Here is a 21,794-nt window from a genome sequence, read left to right as displayed (position 1 = left end):
AGAATATTTGGGGCCTATTTGAGCTCTGGATTCCCAACAGTTCCCCCTCCCATCTGGGAGAACTATCTCTAGAGCCCCTGGGCCAGTGCAGCCCCTGCTCTGGTTCTGGTACCTTCGATGGCGAAGATCTTCTCCTGCAGCTGGCTCTCAATGCCCTGGAGGGCGTCGAAATTGTCCACCCGGAAGACGTGCTGGTCGGCGGGTGCAGAGGCGATCTCTTGGAGCTCCTTCTGGGCAGCATCACTGGAGAAGGCCCGGCCGACCTTCATGGGATAGAGGGCGTTGCAGGGGAGATGAAGGCATCAGCATCAGTCATAGCCAAGAGCCCTGGGCACGTACCCACCTGTTCTGAGAGCTGCTGGGCTCTAGAGAGGCACAGCTCAGCCAGCGCCAGGTGCCGCTCAGATAGGCAGGATGGCTCTGGAGCAGCTGGTCATAAGTGTCACTGGTGTGAGGAGAGGGGACCACAAGGCTGGAGTTATGGAGGCTGCTCCATTTCAGCACCAAGTTTTGTAGGTTGTGTCAGCAGCAGCGCACGGGCAGCTTCTTGCCATGAGGACTGTTAATCCTCTGGGGCCTACATGACTGAGTCCCCAGGGCGCAGGGAGGGGTGGGTGTGGGCCATGTCTCTGGGGGTGCCTCAGGGTGGGGTGAAGGGATGGGACCACTGAGCTATTCTGGGTGGGTTGTTTGCAGCTGGTTCCGCGGTGAAGTGCAGGCATCTCCCAATCGCTGGGCCCGACATAAACAGCAGACAAAGATCTAACAAGATCCACTGGCTAGAAGGGGAATTTACACCAATTCAGAGTGGAAAGAAGGTGTCAGTTAAACTGTGAGGGGAATTAACCATTGGAGCAGCTCACCACAGGATTATCTTAAAAGGATAATGCTTACCAGTTCCAGTTAACTGGAAACCCCTGGGGGCTGAACCAGCATTGACTATTCTAGCAGGACCGACATGGTGGCAGCCCCAGCCCCAGCTTGGATCTTGCTCATTTAGGTAAATGGTTAAATGTCAAATGTTGGAGGGCAGGGACGGGGTCCAAAGTGACCTAGACAAATTGGAGTATTAGGCCAAAAGAAATCTAATGAGGTTCAATAAGGACGAGTGCAGAGATCTGCACTTGGGACAGAAGAATCCCAAGCATTGTTACAAGCTGGAGACCTGCTGGCTAAGCAGCAGTTCAGCAGAAAAGGACCTGGGGATTACAGTGGATGAGAATCTGGATAGGAGTCAACAGAGTACCCTTGCAGCCAAGAAGTCCAAAGACATATTAGGTTGCATTAGGAGGAGCATTGCCACCAGATCTAGAGAAGTGATTATTCCCCTTTATTCGGCATTGGTGAGGCCACATCTAGAGTGTTGCATCCAGTTCTGGGCTCCCACTACTGAAAGGATGTGGATGCATTGGAGAGGGTCCAGCGGAGGGCAACCAAAATGTTTATGGGGCTGGAGCACATGGCCTAGAAGGAGAGGCTGAGGGACTTTTGCTTATTTAGTCTGCAGAAGTGAAGAGTGAGGGGGGATTTGCTAGCAGACTTCAACTTCGTGAAGAGGGGTGTCATGGTCATGAGGGATGGCCAGCAGCCTGGGGACTAAGGGGTTAACTGTACCTAGCCAGGTAGCATTCAGCCAATAGAAATGCAGGTAGGGATTTCAAACTGAGACAAAGGAATTTTGGGGTTTTCCCTCCTTTGTCTCTGGCAGTTTTTGCTCTTGACAGTGAGGGTATGCCTACACTTGTGCCTTCTTTCGATAGAGGGATGAAAATGCAGACATTCGAAATTGTAAATGAAGCCGGTATTTAAATATCCCGCACTTCATTTGCATAATCGCGTTATGGTGCTATTTCTAAATAAAAATGCTGTGAGATGTGGTTATTTTGAAAGCAAACTCTTCTTCCGAAATAACTGTTAAACCTCATTTTATAAGGAATAAAGGTTATTTCAGAAGAAAGGTTTTCTTTTGAAATAACCACATCTACACAGCGTTTTTATTTTGGAATAGCATTATTTTGAAATAGCACCATAATGCGATTATGCAAATGAAGTGTGGGATATTTAAATCCTGGCTTCATTTACAATTTTGAATGTCTGCATTTGCATCTCTCTATCAAAAGAGGGTGCAAGTGTAGACATACCCTTGAGAGAGACAGAAGACATGTCTCCAAGAAAGACTCTTCAAAATGTGTAAGTAGGGTAAAATTTAGATAAATCTGTTAGGTTTTATTGTTGATCTGATGTCTGTGCTGTTAGAAATGGGTTTTCCTCTCCTTTGTAACTAAGTTTTGGCCTAGGGGAGTCCCCATGTGTATATTAATTGGTGATTTTTTCCATCTAGTCATTATGCTTGCAACAGAAGTATTGTTTTGATAATAAAAGTTTTCTTTCTTTCTTTTTATTAACTGGGTATTGGTTCATTTCTGTGTCCTGGAAAATCTGTTTGTGGGATCTATAGGCCTCTGACTAGGGGACAGCAGCCATAGACTGCCATTTGTATTTTCTCTTTCTTTTTCAAGCTCTTTGGAGAAAAGAGCTTGGGGCATCCCTGGGGATGGTTTCAAGTGTCCACCCCTGATTGTGGGTCCAAAAGCACTTGGTGGTGGCAGCAGATTTTTATCCCCCAAATGTAGGTTTTCAGGATTTGGGGGAGGGGGGAGTTTTATACCAAAGCCTGGAAAGATAAGGTTTTGGGGTACTTTTGCGGGCCCCCACTTCTGCATTCATCATACCAGAGTGAGGAATCAGCCTTGACGGGGCTTCCAAAGAGGATGGAGAGAGGCTATTCTCAGTGGGGACAGATGGCAGAACAAGGAGCAATGGGCTCACGTTGCTGTGGGGGAGGTCTAGGTTGGACATTAGGAAAAACTATTTCACTAGGAAGGTGGGGAAGCACTGTCATAGGTTTCCAAAGGAGGTGGTGGAATCTCCATCCCTAGAAGTTGTTAAGTCCCGGCTTAACAAAGCCCTGACTGGGTTGATTTAGTTGAGATTGCTCCTGCTTTGGGCAGGAGGCTGGACTCAATGACCTTCTGAGATCTCTTCCAGCCCTAAGATTCTATGATTCTATGAAAATTCAACCAGGTAACTGATTAATCAGGATTTTACATCCCTAGTGTAAAGTTGCCCTTTGTCTTGCTGCTGGTGCCCATTTCAATCTTTTTGGCTCAGCAGTTTAACGGAGATCAATGTCAAGTGACAGACCAGTTTGCGGAGGATCAGAGCTGCTGTTTGAACCCCAGGGTGTGCGTAAAAAAGACTTTATAAGAACTGGGTGACTTTGCTGTTTATCTCAGGAACCCATTCTTCAAATGACCCCATATTTGGGCTCCTTACCCTACTCTGTGTGCCCATGAGGCAAACCAAATTTCATGGCAATCTGAGTCAGCACGTGGACTGCAGGGCAGGCAGAAAAAGGGAGTTATGCACTTTGTGTAGTAGCGACTGTTCTTCGACATGTGCCCCTCCATGGGTGCTCTACTATAGGTGACTGGTCACCCGGAGCCGCAGATCAGAGCCTTGCAAAGCAGTTTCCCCCATTGAACCATGTGTGGGCAAGGGGCACCTCATGCCACTCCCACCCAAACTTGTAGTTTGCGCAGCTTAACCCCTCCCTTTCAGCACCTCGTCTACACCCAAGAAATGAGACTCCAAACAGAGAGGAGAAAGGAAGTGTCGTGGAGCACCCATGGGAACACACATCTCGAAGAACAGTCGCTACTGCACGAAGTGAGTAACTCCCTTTTCTTCCTCGAGTGATTTCCCCGTGGGTGCTCCACTATAGATGACTAAATAGCAGTATCTGGTATGGATGGAGGGAGCCAGAGTCACTGTTTGGCAGTAGTGGACAAAACTGCAGTAGCCTCCGCTGAATCAGAAGCAAGTTGTGGTAATATGGCATAATTTTTGGCAAAAGTATGGTCCAATGATCATGTCACAGCTCAATAAATGTCTATCAACAGAATGTTGTTCAAGAGGGCCGTGGAAGCTGCTATAGCCCGAGTGGAATGTGCTCTTGGTGGATGCTGAAACGGTCTGTTAGTCATGGTATGACACTTAATTATGCATGTGGATATCCATCTTGAAATACACTGGGATGAAATGGGTGTGTCTCTTGAGCATTCTGCGATGGAAATAAAAAGTCTTTGAGATTTCCGGAATGCTCGTGTTCTGTCCAGAAAGAATGCCAATGCTCGTCAGATATCGAGAGTATCTAGGGTAGCATCTCATGATAAGGCATGTGGCTTCAGGAAAAAGGTAGGTAGAACAATGGGTTCATTCACATGGAATGGTGTACAGACTTTTGGTAAGAATGCCGGATGGGGGTCTTAACATGACTCTGTCCTTTGTAAAGAACATATATGGGGGTCAGCCATTAGCGTTGCAAGTTCCCCAACTCTCCTTACTGAAGTGACAGCTAGTAGAAAACAGACCTTCATAAAGAGGAAGGATAGTTCAACAGTGGCCAGCAGATTAAAGGGGGATGTCTGGTCAGATAATCCAAAACAAGATTCAAATCCCATGAGGGAGTGGGGTCCTGTGAGGAGGGAATATGTTATGAAGGCCCTTAAAGAACCTTTTGGTGATAGGATGCTGGAATACAGAAAAACCATCCACCAGTGTGTGAAAGGCTGTTATTGTGGAAAGGTGGACCCTTAGAGATGAGTGTGAAAGCCCCAACATCTTAAGGTTTAAAATGTAATCGAGAACAATGTTCAGTGGGCACATCCGTGGTTCAGCATTGGACCCCTGGCACCACCGAGAGAACTGGGCCTATTTTTGTAGGTAAGTTTTTCATGTAGATGGTCTTCTGCTATGAAGGAGAATGCCTTTCACCCCCTGAGAGCATAGTTCTTCTAATTCTGTGAACCACAGAGTAGCCACGCCTGGAGGTGAGTATTGGGTTGCAGATGCAACATCTTTCTTCTGTTCTGGGAGAAAAGGTTGTATCAGCATGGCAGAGGGTAAGGAGGTTGGACTGCAAGCTCGTGTAAGTATAGGTACTAGGTCTGGCATGACCACGATGGGGCTATGCACCATCGGTGTGAATTTTGTGTAGGACTCTGGGGATAAGCAGTATAGGTGAAAAAGCATAATGCATGGGGTCTGTCTGCTTGATCAGAAATGCATCCCCTAGGGAGTACTTGCCGAGTCCCACTCAGGAGCAGAATCAGGGGCATTTCGTATTTTGGAGAGAAGCAAAGAGGTCTATTGATGGCTTCCCCCATTTGTGGAATATTAAGTTGGTGACCTCTGGGTGTAGTTCCCACTCGTGGTCCACAGGGAAATTGCGTGATGTCCTTCATCATGTTGCTGGCCCCAGGCAGGTAGGATGCTGTAAGCATAGTCTGGTTGCAGACACACCAGCTCCATAAGCTGATGGCCTCTGCACATGGGGAGTGGGAGCTGTTCTGTGTTTATATAAAACATCATGCAGATGTTGTCTGTAAGGATTCTAACTGTACGATTAACAAGTTCAGGTGCAAAATGTGCACATGCATTTCTTACAGCTCTCAGTTCCAGGAGGTTGAAGTGCAATGATGTCTCATGCAGGGACCATTTGCCTTGGACTAATTGGTCATTCATGTGGGCTCCTCAGCCTAGAAGGTAATCTGTAGTAGTCTGTGATAATCTGTACCATTGGCTCAAGTCGGTGGAATGGGACCTCTGCCAGGAGATTGTCTGCTAACGTCCATCATCGCAGAGAGTTGAGAACATCTGGAGGTACGATAATTCTCTTGTTTTGATAATGTTGGGATGGAATGTACACAGTTGCTATCCATAGTTGAGAGCAGCAGATGTGCACACAGGCATGACAGATCATGTATCTCATTGCAACCATATGCCCCATCAGTCAGAGACAGGTGAGTATGGTAGTAAAATGGGTCATGGGCCAAGATGGAATCTAGGCGGGCACCTATAAATTCTATGTCTTGTACTGGATGCAACATTGATTTCTTTTGTTGGTTAGAAGCCCTAGACGTCTGAGGAAAGTTCTAGTTATATGTATCATAGAGGAGATTTCCTCGCATGACATCTGTTTTAATCAGGCAGTCATCGAGATACAGAAAGATGATGACGTGTTGTTGCCTGAGGTATGCTGCGACTACTGTTGGTACTTTTGAAAATACCTGGGGAACAGATGAAAGGCCAAAGACTAGGACTTTGTATTGAAAATGGTCTGATCCAAGATTGAAGCATAGGTAACATGGGTGTTCTGGATGTATGGTGACATGAAAGTAAGCATCTTTCAGGTCAAGGGCTGCAAACCTGTACCCTTGATCCAATGCCGGAATAATTGTATTTAGTGTGACCATCTTGAATTGGTGTTTTTTTAGAAATTTGTTCAATTTGCAGAGGTCGAGGATCAGCCTCCAACCCCTGGTTTTTTTCTCTGTGGGGAAATAGTTTGAGTAGAACCCCCTTCCATGAAATTCCTCGGGTACTTTCTCTATGGCCCCAATCAGCAAGAGATGATCAATCTCTTGTTTTAATAGGGACTCGTGAGAGAGGGATCCCTGAAGAGAGATGGAGTAGGGATTCGGGGTGGTGGATGGAGGTAAATGATATTGTGTCCGACACAAATTATTTCCAACACCCACCGGTCTGATGTTATAGACTCCCATTGTGTTAGAAAAGAGTGCAAATGGTGGGTAAAGAGGTGGTCAGATTGTAAAGGCATTGGATTGCAAGGAATATTTTGCAGACCCTCAACCACACCCTCAAATTTGCTGTTTAGTGGTTTGGTTGGTGGCGGGGCGGCTCTGGTTGGGGAGTCTTTTCAGTGGCTGTTGTCTCGGCCTGGTATCTTCATAGGGCCGCTGTGGTGATCAATTATATTGACCATATCTATTGCAGTTGTAGTTGTTATAGCGGATGTATCGCTTACATCCATAGGGCGGAGTGTACATGCCCAGAGTCCAAAGTGTCGTTCTCGAATCTTTACTACTATGCAAGACCTCATCTGTTTTGGTTGCGAATAACTTACGTTTGTCAAATGACAGGTCCTCGACTTTGGACTGAAACTCGCGGGGACACCAGAGGCCTGTAAGATGCCCTGCAAGAGGAAGACCAAGGACAGGGTAGGCCCACTGCTTAGTGAGGAGGGAGAAGCAGTAACAGGAAACTTGGAAATGGCAGAGATGCTCAATGACTTCTTTGTTTCGGTCTTCACCGAGAAGTCTGGAGGTGTGCCTAACGTAGTGAATACAAGCAGAGAGAGGGTAAGTTTAGAAGATAGGATACACAAAGAACAAGTTAAAAATCACTTAGGAAAGTTAGATGTCAGCAAGTCACCAGGTCCTGATGAAATGCATCCCAGGATACTCAAGGAGCTGATAGAGGAGGTATCTGAGCCTTTAGCTATGATTTTTTAAAAATCATGGCAGACAGGGGAGATTCCAGAAGACTGGAAAAGGGCAAATATTGTGCCCATCTATAAAAAGGGGAATAAGAACAACCCAGGAAACTACAGACCGGTCAGTTTAACGTCTGTCCCAGGGAAGATAATGGAGCAGGTAATTAAGGAAATCATATGCAAACACTTTGAAGGTAATAAAGTGATAGGGAATAGCCAGCATGGGTTTGTGAAGAACAAGTCATGCCAAACTAATCTGATAGCTTTCTTTGATAGGATAACGAGCCTTGTGGATAAGGGAGAAGCGGTGGATGTCATATACCTAGACTTTAGTAAGGCATTTGATACAGTCTCGCATGATATTCTTATTGATAAACTAGGCAAATATAACTTAGATAGGGCCACGATAAGATGGGTGCATAATTTGCTGGATAACCGTAGTCAGAGAGTTGTTGTTAACGATGCTAAATCCTGCTGGAAAGGGATAACAAGTGGAGTTCCGCAAGGGTCTGTTTTGGGACCCGTACTGTTCAATATCTTCATCAATGATGTAGATATTGGGATAGAGAGTAAGCTTATTAAGTTTGCAGATGATACCAAACTGGGTGGGGTTGCAACTTCTTTGGAGGATAGGGACATAATTCAAAATGACCTTAGCAAGTTAGAGAAATGGTCAGAGGTAAACAGGATGAGGTTTAATAAAGAGAAATGCAAAGTGCTCCACTTAGGAAGGAACAATCAGTTCCATACATACAAGATGCGAAGCGACTGTCTAGGAAGGAGCATGGCGGAAAGGGATCTAGGGGTCATAGTGGACCACAAGTTGAATATGAGTCAACAGTGTGATGCTGTTACAAAAAAAGCAAATATGATTCTAGGTTGTATCAACAGGTGTGTTGTAAGCAAAACTCATGAAGTCATTCTGCCGCTCTACTCTGCACTAGTTAGGCCTCAGCTGGAGTACTGTGTCCAGTTCTGGGCGTCACATTTCAAGAAAGATGTGGAGAAATTGGAAAGGGTACAGAGAAGAGCGACAAGAATGATTAAAGGTTTAGAGAACATGACCTATGAAGCCAGGCTTCATGAACTGGGCTTGTTTAGTTTGGAAAAAAGAAGATTAAGGGGGGACATGATAGCGGTTTTCAAATATCTAAAAGGGTGTCACAAGGAGGAAGGAGAAAATTTGTTCCTCTTGGTTACTGAGGACAGGACAAGGAGTAATGGGCTTAAAGTGCAGCAGGGGAGGTTTAGATTGGACATTAGGAAAAAATTCCTAACTGTTAGGGTGATCAAATATTGGAATAAATTGCCAAGGGAGGTGGTGGAATCTCCCTCTCTGGAGATATTTAAGAACAGGTTAGATAGACATCTGTCAGGGATGGTGTAGACAGAGCTTGGTCCTGCCTTGAGGGTGGGGGGCTGGACTTGATGACCTCTTGAGGTCCCTTCCAGTCCTATTATTCTATGATTCTATGATTACAATTGCTGTAGCTATCATCCTAGCTCCAGTGCTGGTGACATCCAGTGCTATTTATAGTGCAGTACAGGTGATCGTGTGGCCCTTATGGACTACTGCCTTTAAGACAGATCTCCCTGACTCAGGAAGATGTTCCATAAGATCCCCCAATTTTAAATAATTATCAAAGTCATGGTTAGCCAAAAGTACAGAGTAGTTGGCTATTCTTAGTTGCAGCATAGAAGAAGAATAGACCTTTTTGCCAAAGAGATCTAATTTCTTGTGGTCTTTGTCTTGATTGCCTGATCTATACTGTGGTAGCTTGGATCTCTGCTGGGCTGATTCCACCACCAGGAAGTTTGCTTGAGGGTGTGTGAGCAGAAATTCAGTATCCTTTGGCAGGACGAAATATTTTCTGTCCATCCTCTTGCTAGTAAGTTGAGTAGATGCAGGTGCTTTCTCCAATTCATATGATATTTCCATAATTGCCTCATCTATAGGTAAGGCAATCTTCACTTGGGATGTAGGGTGTAGGTTTTTAAACAGACAGTGTTGTTTTTCCTGTACCTCCTGAGGGGAGACTTGTTGGCTTGTTGCCACCCTCTTGAAAAGTTCTTGAAATTGTCTAATGTCATCTCTTGGGCATGTATCAGATGGTATAACAGCTACATCTGGCATTGAGGTAGAATTGTCCATTGGGACTGCATCAAGTGTGTGAGAGTCCAGGTCTGTGTGAAGCACTTGTGCGTCGTCCTCCTCAGAGTCTTCTGTAGGAGGGAGGGGGTGGGAGGCAGACCTCTTCTTGCTGGTGTGGAGTGAATTGAGGACTGACGTCTGCACAGGTCCCAATATTCCCAAGGAGCCCACTATGGTGGGCAAGGCACTGGGGGATAAGCCCAATGTGAGTACCAGGGTTTTGGTGTGGTCTAGGTCTATAGCAGTGGGGTCGTGACCCCACCGGTGATGCCTGCAGTGAGGAGAATGCAGTCATCTGGTCATCCTGAGGTAAGGGACCATGGTGAGACCATTCCGGGAATTGAATTATCTCAGGAGAGTCACGAGCCGAGGGCATTTCGAGTGGCAGAACTGCAGCAAGAGGGCAAGAGAGGGGGTGCCTGCTATAATTATCCAGCACTGACTGCATGGTTTCCCCCAAGCACCATATGCATAACGAATGGCCATCTAATACCAGCAAAGGCTCTCGGCACTCCTCACATTTTTTTGAAGCCCAAGGACATTGACATGTTGAATTGTCTATGATATCTGTTTATGTTCCTTCTGTATTTCACTTTATCTTCTTTTTTTGTTTTGAACCGAGAACAGCTGGTAGAAGTGTGGTTTGTCCTGTACTTGAGCAGCAGAACCACGTTCACATCCCCTAAGGCGAAATTGTATTTATTTATTTATTGTATAAAATAAACTTGGGAAACTCCTAATAAACTAGTAAGATAACTATTGTTAAATTATTAAAGGTAACTAACTATAACTGTGAAACGCTGTGTGAGGTAACAGGCTGAGGGGAGATGTTAACGCTCTGTTCGCTGACAAGGGGAGGGGTTGAGCCATGCGAGCTTCATGCTCGGGCCGGAGTGGTGTGAAGTGCTCCTTGCGCATGGGCAGCTCAATGGGGAAAACTGCTTTGCAAGGCTCCGATCTGCAGCTTCGGGCAACCCGTCACCTACAGTGGAGCACCCATGGGGACATCTCTCGAAGAAGAAATCTGACAACTAAACTAGAAAGCAACGCTCAACTTGTACATCAGAAGTTTCAGCTCTTCTATAAAGTCACACGTTGGCCCAATTACAGCCCAGCATTGTTTTTTCTCCCTAACCCAATGTGATCCCACCTTCCTGTCCCATATTCCTTGACATGGCCTCAGACCCACACCAGTTCTCTGCCCAGCCTCAGCTTACCCCAATGGCATAGCGGATGATCCCAGCTCTCTCTGCCTCGGGAATGGCATCTGAATAAGAAAGTGGGTCTCCAAATTTCCGCCCATCTGTGATCACAATGAGAACCTTGGTGGCCTCATTCCGAGCACCACTCCTAAATGTGAACAGCTCCCACCTGGAAAAGGGAGGGTTGAGAACACATGGGAGGATTAGTGATATATAACCACATCTAGCTTCCATCTACTGCTTTGGTATTGCTGATCAGAAAGTCCTTGTCATTGTCTCCATTTTACCAATGGGAAAACTGAGGCACAGGGCATTGCTGCAACTTGAAGTCACACAGCAACAGGGATTCAGAGCTGGCCATAGAACCCTGGAGTCCTTGCTCCTGGCACTACTGTAACCTATTGGTGCCCAGTCCCCTCCTAGAGTCAAGAGCAGAGCTCAGGGGTGCTGAGCTAAGTTCCCCTTAAGCTGCACAGCCATGCAGCTTCCCACTCAGGGCTGCAGCTGCTGTGGCCACAGCCAGGGAAAAGGGACCTCTTCTCACCAGCCCCAGCAGCAAGCCACCCAAGTAAACCCAAGTTCAAACCTGCTGCCCAATGCTGATCCTCTGCAGCCCTGAGCAACCTTTTGCACCCCAAAGCCCTCATCTCTGGCCCACCCCAAAGCCCATACCTCCAGCCCAAAGCCTGTACCCCCTTCTCCACCCAGAAGCCCAGTCCAGAGCCTATGTTCCCTGCTGTATCCCAACCCCGCACCACTCCCCAAACCTCTCACTTCAGCCTCACCCTGGAGCCTGCACCCCCCACCACAGCCATTGCACCCCAACCCTCTATCCTAGCCCTTAGAAACACAGACAGCTGGGTTTGTAATGACCAGGAGACTTGCCTGCCTGGTGCAAATGTTGTGGCTCTCAAGACGTCTAGTGAGACTTACATGCGGTGCTAGGCAGAAGCCAGTGGTCATGGTACATATACATACTAGTGACATATGGAAGGGTAGGAGAGAGGTCCTGGGGGCCAAATTTAGGCTGCTAGGAAAGAAATTGAAATCCAGGACCTAACTGGTGATGTTCTCTGAAATGCTTCCAGTTCCACATGCAGGGGAGAGGTAGGCAGACAGAACTGCAGGGTCTCAATGTGTGAATAAGACAAAGGTGTAGGCAGGAGGGGTTTAGATTTATGAGAAACTGGGGATGCCATATGAAGAGAGATTAAAAAGTCTGAAACTTTTCATCTTAGAAAAGAGGAGACTAAGAGGTATATGACAGAGGTCTATAAAATCATGTCTGGTGTGGAAAAAATGAAAAAGGAAAAGTTATTGGCTTGTTCCCATAACATAAGAACTAGGAGTCACCAAATGAAATTAATAGGTAGCAGATTGAAAACAAACAAAAGGAATTGTTTCTTTGTGCAACTCACAGTCAACCTGTGGAACTCCTTACCAGATAATTTTGTGAAGGCCAGGACTTTAACAGACTCAAAAAAGAGCTAGATGATGGGTCCACCTATGGCTATTAGCCAGGATGGCTAGGAATTATTTCCCTAGTCTCTGTTTGTCAGAGACTGAGATTAAGTGACAGGGGTGGGAACACTTGATGATTCCCTGTTCTGTTCATTCCCTCTGGAGGCACATAGTATTGGCCACTGTTAGCAGATCAGACACTAGGCTACATGATCTGTCCCAGTATGGCCATTCTTATGTTCTTATATCCTTAAATTTGTTATGTGCACCAATATGAAGCTGAGGTGTTGCATTTCACCTCCACATTGGTGCACGTAAGAAAAGTAATTCCATTCAGGCATGAGAAAAATTAAAGGAGACAATGGTCCTGAGTCCATCTATCTAGCTTGCAGGCCCTGACAGCCCTTTCCCTTTGGAGTCCACACAGGGAGGGGGGCGATACCTACACCACTTTCCGGATGGCGGTGGCTGTGTATGTCCATCCACCCAGCTGTGCAACCTTCCAGACAAGGTAATTCGGCTTACGATTTCTCCTGTACGCTGTGAAGTCGAAGTGCTGTTTAAATTCATTGGAGTACTGCATGAGGGCAAACTGCAAGAGGAGGCACAGAAAGAGAGGAAAACAACCTAAGGGATGAAGGGTAAGGAATCAGACTCAGTCAAGGGCTGGGACTGGCAGTTGGGGATAGTCAATTCTGTGGGAACATTTTTCTGGTTTGGAATGCAAAATCCATTATAGCCAGTCCCCAACTTACAAACGAGTTACGTATCAAACACTTGGTCATAACTCGATCTATTCGTAAGTCGGACCCCATTCATTTAAATGCGACTGCGCTGTTTGTAAGCACGGATCGCACATTAGTAACTTGGGGACTGGCTGTAATGCGCTTAATGGGAGGTTGGTCGTAAGTCCAAACAGTCGTAAGTCGATGAGTTTGTAACTCGGGGACCAGCTGTACTCCTCCCTGCAGCACAGCACCCCCAAGCGCCGCACTGGATCATTGGGGTCAGCACCGACTGCGAGGGGCAGGTAAATAGGTAGGGTTCTGCCTCTGCCTGTTACCTGCGTGTCGGTGCCACGGAAACGCTTCATGATCTCAGAGAGAAACATCTTCATCTTTTCAAAGTCCTTGGGTAGGATACTGCTCGAGCCGTCGATGAGAAGCGTGATGTCCGTGACATGTTTGGGGCACTCTGAGGGGGACAGGGAAGAAGCGCGTCCTGACTCACCACCACAAGGAACAGGACTATGTAGCATTTTAAAGACTAACAAGATGGTTTATTAGATGATGAGCTTTCGTGGGCCAGACCCACTTCCTCAGATCAAATAGTGGAAGAAAATTGTCACAACCATATATACCAAAGGATACAATTAAAAAAAATGAACACATATGAAAAGGACAAATCACATTTCAGAACAGAAGGGGGATGGGGGGGTAAATGTCTGTGAGCTAATGATATTAGAGGTGATAATTGGGGAAGCTATCTTTGTAATGGGTAAGGTAATTAGATTCTTTATTCAAACTCAGGCTTTATTCACAAGGACTGAGCTGCCCATCTAGCCTGATATCCCACCTATCAGCTAACTCAATCAAACCACTTCATATGATGATTTCTCGCCATTCATAGGATGGTTTGGGGCTACCCTCTGGCTCTGCATTTTGGGAGGACCTGCATGGCCCAGATTGGTCCAGTGGATTAGCAGGGGGCCTGGTGTTGGCAGCAGGGACTGGGCCTATCCCCGCACTCACAGGCAGCAGTGGAATCATAGAATCATAGAATCATAGAATAATAGGACTGGAAGGGACCTCGAGAGGTCATCGAGTCCAGCCCCCCGCCCTCAAGGCAGGACCAAGCTCCGTCTACACCATCCCTGACAGATGTCTATCTAACCTGTTCTTAAATATCTCCAGAGAGGGAGATTCCACCACCTCCCTTGGCAATTTATTTCAATATTTGACCACCCTGACAGTTAGGAATTTTTTCCTAATGTCCAATCTAAACCTCCCCTGCTGCACTTTAAGCCCATTACTCCTTGTCCTGTCCTCAGAAACCAAGAGGAACAAATTTTCGCCTTCCTCCTTGTGACACCCTTTTAGATATTTGAAAACCGCTATCATGTCCCCCCTTAATCTTCTTTTTTCCAAACTAAACAAGCCCAGTTCATGAAGCCTGGCTTCATAGGTCATGTTCTCTAAACCTTTAATCATTCTTGTCGCTCTTCTCTGTACCCTTTCCAATTTCTCCACATCTTTCTTGAAATGTGGCGCCCAGAACTGGACACAGTACTCCAGCTGAGGCCTAACTAGTGCAGAATAGAGCGGCAGAATGACTTCACGAGTTTTGCTTACAACACACCTGTTGATACAACCTAGAATCATATTTGCTTTTTTTGCAACAGCATCACACTGTTGACTCATATTCAACTTGTGGTCCACTATGACCCCTAGATCCCTTTCCGCCATGCTCCTTCCTAGACAGTCGCTTCCCATCTTGTATGTATGGAACTGATTGTTCCTTCCTAAGTGGAGCACTCTGCATTTCTCCTTATTAAACCTCATCCTGTTTACCTCTGACCATTTCTCTAACTTGCTAAGGTCATTTTGAATTATGTCCCTATCCTCCAAAGAAGTTGCAACCCCACCCAGTTTGGTATCATCTGCAAACTTAAAGTGGAACAGAACAATGTGGCTGAGGCTGGGTGGATCTTGCTGCTTCCTGGCACCATCAGTGAGTGCAAGGGTGGCCCTGAGCCCTGCTACTAGTTTCAAAATCCCGCTAATGCCACGAGCTGCATTCCTTCATCTTAAAGCAGGGGTTCTTAACCAGTGAGGTGCACCTCCCCAGGGGAGGTGTGAAGGGGATACAGGAGAGGTGTGAGGTGCCTCCCAGAAAATTTATCGCAATTGCCTTCTTACTGGAAAAAATTCTAAAGTTTAGATTTCTTCATAATTAATATTATGAATTAAAATTATAAACATTAATTTCTTATTAACTTCTAGAGATCGGTGGCCCAGGCAGGGAAACCTTCGCTGGCCTGAGGGAAGGAAGCTGTGGGAGGCCCAGGCCAGGGTCTCAGCCTCGTCAGCCAGGAGCTCTGGGCAGGCCTCTGTCTCCCTCAGAGGCTGGGCCCCGACTGAGCTCCCTGGCAGAGTTCTTATAGTCCTAGCCACGCCCCTCAGCTTCCTTTCAGGTGAGGGGGCGGGGCTAGGCTGTGCACAAAATGGCTCCTGGGGGGGGGGGGGGGACATGAAATTCACTTTCAGGGGAGGTGTGAAGGTAAAAAGGTTAAGAACCCCTGGAAGGAGTGGAATGGGGACAGACTAGGGACAGAGCAGGGACATGAAGTGGGACAGGGTAGAAAAGAACGGTTACTTATCTGTAACTGTTTTTCTTCGAGATGTGTTGCTCATGTCCATTCGAATTAGGTGTGCGCACAGCGTGCACTGCGTCTTCCAGAGCATTTTCCCTCGCAGTACCCGTAGCGCCGGCAGGGCGCCCCCTGGAGTGGCGCCACCATGGCGGAGCATAAGTGTCCCTGCCAGTGCTCCCCCACCTCAGTTCCTTCTTGCCAGACGCTCCGACAAACAGGTAGGGGGGAGTCGAATGGACATAAGCAACACATCGCAAAGAACAACAGTTACAGGTAAGTAACCGTTCTTTTCTTCTTCAAGTGGTTGCTCATGTCCATTCGAATTAGGTGACTTCCAAGCCAACCCCACTTCATGGAGGAGGGGTCGGAGCACCCAGAAAGAGAGGTCCACGAAAGTTGAACAACCCAAAACTTATTTATTCAAATAACATAACACAGAGAACTGTAAAAAAGTGCAAAGTGATACAGATAAAAACAAACATATTTACAATACAGAGCTGAGGACCGCAGAGCCCAACCCTGAGTCCTCCCTAGCCTGCTGTGTCAGCACGTAGTGCGCCGTAAAGGTATGGAGCGACGACCACGTGGCTGCCCTGCAGATTTCAGTGATTGGAACCTGCGCCTCAAAAGCTACTGAGGACGCCTGCGCCCTGGTGGAATGTGCTGTAACCCAGGGCGGGACCTTCCCGGCCAAGGCATAACACTCCCTGATACACCTCGCGACCCAATTGGACAACCTCTGGGTTGATATGGGCTCATTCTGTCAGCAAAAGCAATAAAAAATTGTGTGGACTTGCGAAAGGGTTTAGTCCTATCAATATAAAAGGCTAGCGCACGTCTAGCATCCAGGGAATGGAGCACTTGCTCCTTAGGGGAGGCATGGGGCTTTGGAAAGAAAACTGGGAGGTAAATTTCTTGGGACAAATGGAATGGTGACACCATCTTGGGGAGAAAGGCTGGATGAGGGCAGAGCCTCACATTATTGTCTGAGAACACTAGGTAGAGTGGGTTTACAGTTAACGCCCTCAGCTCGGAGACCCTGCGAGCCGACGTAATGGCCACAATGAACGCAACCTTCATAGAGAGGTGCTTCAAAGAGCATATGGCCAGCAGCTCAAAGGGGGGTGACACGAGTCTAGACAACACAAGGTTAAGGTCCCAAGTGGGGAGAGGGGGCCTAACTGAGGGGCACAACTTGTGCAAACCCTTAAGGAACCTTTTGACCACAGGGTCAGAAAACAGGGAGACTCCTGCTGATCCAACATGGAAGGCGGAGAGAGATGCCACATGGACTTTGATAGAAGAGGTAGAGAGGCCACCGGACCTAAGCTCAAAAAGGTAGTCCAGACTGGACGGGACAGGTGCACAGGATGGGTGCACTCCCCTTCTGGACGCCCAAGACGAGAAGCGCCGCCACTTGGCTGCGTATGACCACCTGGTAGATGGTTTCCTACTACTTAGGAGCACCATCTGTACCTCCTGGGAACATTCCCTTTCCGGTTGGGTCAGCCACGGATAAACCAGGCCGTCAGGTGGAGAGAGCTGAGATTCAGGTGAACCATGAGGTCCCCGTCCCAAGGTTGGGTCAGGAGGTCCCAAACCAGCGGGAGCGTTATAGGGTCCTTGGTGAGCATATACACCAGGATAGAGAACCAGAACTACCTGGGCCACTGAGGGGCTATCAGGATGACCATGGACCTGAAGGTCCTGACCCTGGTCAGAACCCTGGGAATTAGGGGAAATGGAGGGAATGCATAGAGGATGCCCGCCGGCCACGGCACGGACATGGCATCTCGCCTGGAGTATTCCCCCAGCCCTAACAGGGAGCAGTAACTCTGGCACTTGGCATTGTGTGCCGAGGCAAACAGGTCCACTAAGGAATAACCCCACCTGTGGAAAACCTGATGAGAGACCATCCGTGGGCTCCAAAGGACTTGCTCAGAGCATCGGCCAACAGATTCTTGCACCCCGGTAGGTACTCTGACTGCAATACTATATCGTGCGGTACGCACAGGTCCCACAGCCCCAAGGCCTTGCGGCAGAGAGGAGGCAACCAGGATCCCCCCTGCCTGTTGAGGTAAAACACAGCCGCCGTGTTGTCCAGGCACACCAGGACAGAGCGGCAAGACAGCTTCGACAAGAAGGTCTCGCAGGTTCTCCTGACTGCCCTGAGCTCCCGGACATTTATGTGCAGAGCCCGCTCTGCAGGAGACCACAGGCCTTGGGTTCTGTGACATCCCAGGTGCGCTCCCCAACCCAGGTCCGAAGCATCTGTGACGAGTGTAAGTGAGGGAGGAGGTACAGTAAACGGAACCCTGCTGCACACCACAGCCTCCTGAGTCCACCATTGTAAGGAGGCTATCACCTCCAGAAGCACTGTGAGAACCGTGTCCCAGAGACTCCTGGACTGATTGAATGCCCTTGCCAACCAGGCCTGCAGCGGCCTGAGTCTCATTCGAGCATGGCATACCACATATGTACATGCCGCCATGTGTCCCAGCAGCCTCGAGCAGACCCAGGCGGTAGTGATGGGGAACCGGGTTAACTCGGAGACCAGCTCCACTACGGACAGAAACCTGGTTCTGGGGAGGAGTGCTTTCGCCACCCTGGCGTCTAAGAGAGCACCTACGAATTCAAGGTGCTGAGAGGGAGTCAACAATGACTTTCCTTGTTTAGCATGAGTCCCAGGCTTACGAAGAGGGCCCTTGAGAGGGAAACATGGGCCTCCACTTGTTCGTAGAAACGACCACGAATGAGCCAGTCATCTAGGTATGGAAAAACGTGTACCCCTTTTTTGCGGAGGAACGCCGCTACGACCGCCATGCATTTTGAAAAGACCCTGGGTGCTGTTGAAAGGCCAAATGGGAGCACCATAAATTGGAAGTGGCATCGGGAAACAATAAAACGGAGAAACATCCTGTGGATGGGTCTTATTGCCACATGGAAGTAAGCATCTTTGAGATGGAGAGTTGCGTACCAGTCTCCTAGCTGTAAAAAACCGGGATAACAGAAGCCAGGATTACCATTCTGAACTTGGATTTCGCCACTGTCTTGTTGAGGTCCCTGAGATCTAAGATAGGACAAACCCTGCCCTTGGGTTTTGGGACAATGAAATACCGGGAATAAAACCCCTTGCCCTTCAGATGTGAAGGGACCCTCTCTACAGCTCCCTTTTCAAGGAGCGCCAACACCTCCTGACGGAGGATGCCTTCGTGAGAGGTGTTCCTGAAAAGGGACGGGGTGGGTGGGTTGGAAGGGGGCGAGCCCAGGAAGGGGATGGTATAGCCATTTCTGACTATTTTCAGAACCCAAGCATCGGTGGTGATTTCTGCCCACGCGTGGGCAAACTGGGATAAGCTGGCCCCAAACAGGGGGCCAGGGTGGGAGGTTGGTGTGCAACTCTCTAGCAGCCCGTCAAAACTGGTGCTTGGGCTGCTGAGAGGGGCCTTAACCAACTCCACGAGGGTTGTCCCCTCTCGGGCAGCGACGACAACCCCTTGAGGACAACGGGGCCGCAGCCACCCCTGCACCCCCACTGGGGGCACGAGAAAGGCATCTCCAGTAATCCCCACAGGGGACCTGGGACTGCGTTCTCCCCTGCTGTCTATAGGGAATCTGACGATGCTGAGGGGCCGGCATGTGGATCCCCAAGGACCAGAGAGTAGATCTCGTGTCCTTAAGCGTATGGAGCCTGGAGTCAGTGTGCTCCAAAAACAACGCTTTGCCATCAAAAGGCAGGTCCTGAATCACGGTTTGGACATCCAGAGGTATTCCGGACACCTGCAGCCAGGTACCACGGCACATAACTACACCCGACGCCATGGTACGGGCTGCAGAGTCAACAGCATCCAGGGAAGCCTGGAGAGCCGTGCGGGTGATGGTTCTGCCCTCCGAGGTCACGGCCGCAAACTCCTGACGGGCCTCAGCAGAGAGCTTATCCTTAAACTTATCTACCGCCTGCCATGTATTATAAGCATATCGACTCAGCATTGCTTGCTGGTTAGCAATGCAGAGCTGCACCCCACCAGTGGCATACATCTTACATCCCATCAGGTCAAGACATTTGGGCTCCCTAGCCTTTGGGGACGGCCCCGGCTGCGGAAGCCTCTCCTTTTGAGCCACAGCTTGAACGACCAGGGACCCCGGAACAGGTTGGGAGTACAGGTGTTCGTGCCCCAACTGGGGAACGTAATAGCGCCTCTCAACTCCCTTTAAGGTAGGGGTCAGGGAAGCTGGGGTCTGCCACAGGGCATTAGTAATCTTGGCCATGGTTTTATTAAGTGTCAAAGGCAAGCGGGCGGGTGCATCATCTGAGAGGATGTCAATCATGGGGGGTCCATGTCCTCCACTACTGGCTCCACTGGGACACCCAGGTTGGAGGCCAGACACCTAAGCAGATCCTGATGTGCTCGAGCATCCAAAGTAGGCAACGCCGGTGCGGGACCCGCCAAGGCTTCATCAGGAGACGAAGATGACAACGACTCCTGGATCAGTACCGGATCCAGTGTAGGGACCGGTATAGGGGCCGGCTGGACAGGCAGCACCGCTTGAGGAAGTGGCTCTGGCACCGAAGCCTGAGGCTCTGTAGCAGCCTCTGTAGCAACAGACCTCTGGGGCGAAGGAGAGAGTCGTGACAGCGACGCCGACAGCGGCACTCGGTGCCCCGAGACACCGGACACCATGGAGGGGGGCACAGGCCCCTGCCACTGGTGGTATGCCCACGGCATCCAGAAGGGCCATTGCGGTTGTGGCGGCCAAGTCTACTGCACACGCGGACGATCATGCCGGTGCCGGAAACGGGATCTATGACGAGAGGAAGCTCCCGAGGACTCCGATCTGAACAAGGCCACATCAGAATCTGACAAGTAGTCAGACTCAGGCCAGGGGGGCACAGATGACGAATGCTATGCCACCAATGGGGGAGCAAACCTGGCCATAGACTCGGGTTTGCCCGCGTGCGTGCGATGAGGGCATGCCGGCACTGGGAAGATAGGTCCCAGTGCCAGTTGCGGTGCCAGGAGGACAGGTCCCAGTGCTGTGAGTGGAGTCAGTGCTGGGAAGACAGGTCCTGGTGCTGGTTATGGTGCCGACACGGTGGATGGCTGTGCTGTCGAAGTCAGCGCCGGTTGCAGAACCCCAAAAGCCGGCTGTCCTTCTGCCAGCAGCCCCATCGCTGTTCCCGCAAACTACCACAGGCTGGGATGAAGGCGCTAGAGTTACAGAGACAAATCTCAAAGGGATCAGTGTTACTGGCGATGGTGGTACCGGCATGGCCCACGGGGCCGATGCTGGTGCCTGTATCGGTGCTGAAACCTGTATCGGTGCCGAAGAGCCCGGAGCCAGAACTTACATAGGTGCCGAAGAGCTTGCTGTGGAAGAGCCCGGTGCCGAAGACAGGGGCGGCATCCCGGGAAAGCTGCTCGGCACTGGTACCAATGATGGTGCCGTAGACGGTGCCACAAGGCCTGGGTAATACGGCACTGGTGCAGCCAAGATGGGGTCTGGAAGAGGTCCCAGCACCGAAGGGGGTCGAGCCCAGTCAAGCGCCGGGTGAAGCCTGGCAGACTGTGCCGAGACCAGCACCGAGGTAGAGGCAAGCGGTACTGGTCCCACAGTGGACGGTCCCACTGCATAAGCAACCGGTGTCAGCCGATCGCGCCGGTGTGGAGGCAAAGCCAGTGCCAACACAGCCTCTGGCGTAGGCGACCTCGACCTCTCCGCCTCAGCCAACGATGGAGGGGAGGTAGTGAGGCTAATGAGATCCTGCGCCACCTCAAAAGTGTCCGGCGTGGAGTGATGATGCGAGGGCAGCTGACCCAGGCTGGATGGTCATCCCGCTCACTTACGCCGCACAGTGGTAGTCGAGGACGTGTGCCCTGGAGATCTGGTACTATGGTGTAGGCCCGACTTGGACTTCTGGCTTGGAGACCTACCACGGGACGTTCTTGATCTCTTCGGTACCGGGGACTGAGAACGGTGCCGAACCCTTGATACTGAGGCCTGCGCGCGAGATGGAGCGTCGTGTGTCGACGCCAGCGCACTGCCGCCACAGAATGTCCAGTCGGTGCTGGCTGTAAAGCTGCCTCCATGAGGAGAAGCTTTAAACGGGAGTCCCTCTCCCTCTTAGTGTGCAGCTTAAATGACCTGCAGATCTTACAGGCGTCTGTTAGGTGGCCCTCACCCAGACACTTCAGACAACTATCGTGAGGGTCTCCTTTGGGCATAAACTTTGCGCACAGAGCGCATGCC

At 49.3% G+C, this 21,794-nt stretch overlaps 1 protein-coding gene across 7 annotated transcripts in view; it reads right to left on the bottom strand.

The window, feature by feature from the left end:
• The window catches only part of LOC102462624 (integrin alpha-D), a 67,289-nt gene that overhangs the window by 17,402 nt on the left and 28,093 nt on the right, over window positions 1-21,794 (bottom strand). For all 7 annotated transcript variants that reach the window (XM_075928884.1, XM_075928886.1, XM_075928885.1 and 4 more), the window contains 4 exons: window positions 13,236-13,366; window positions 12,619-12,764; window positions 10,727-10,880; window positions 113-263 (listed from right to left, as the gene is read on the bottom strand). In XM_075928884.1, the coding sequence (XP_075784999.1) occupies window positions 113-263; window positions 10,727-10,880; window positions 12,619-12,764; window positions 13,236-13,366 (582 nt within the window). The remainder of the gene's footprint in view (window positions 1-112; window positions 264-10,726; window positions 10,881-12,618; window positions 12,765-13,235; window positions 13,367-21,794) is intronic.

The sequence above is a fragment of the Pelodiscus sinensis genome, chromosome 4, assembly GCF_049634645.1.
Source record: "Pelodiscus sinensis isolate JC-2024 chromosome 4, ASM4963464v1, whole genome shotgun sequence".
NCBI lineage: Eukaryota > Metazoa > Chordata > Testudines > Trionychidae > Pelodiscus > Pelodiscus sinensis.
Note: the sequence above shows the minus strand (reverse complement) of the source record. Positions and strands in the feature narration are given on the sequence as shown.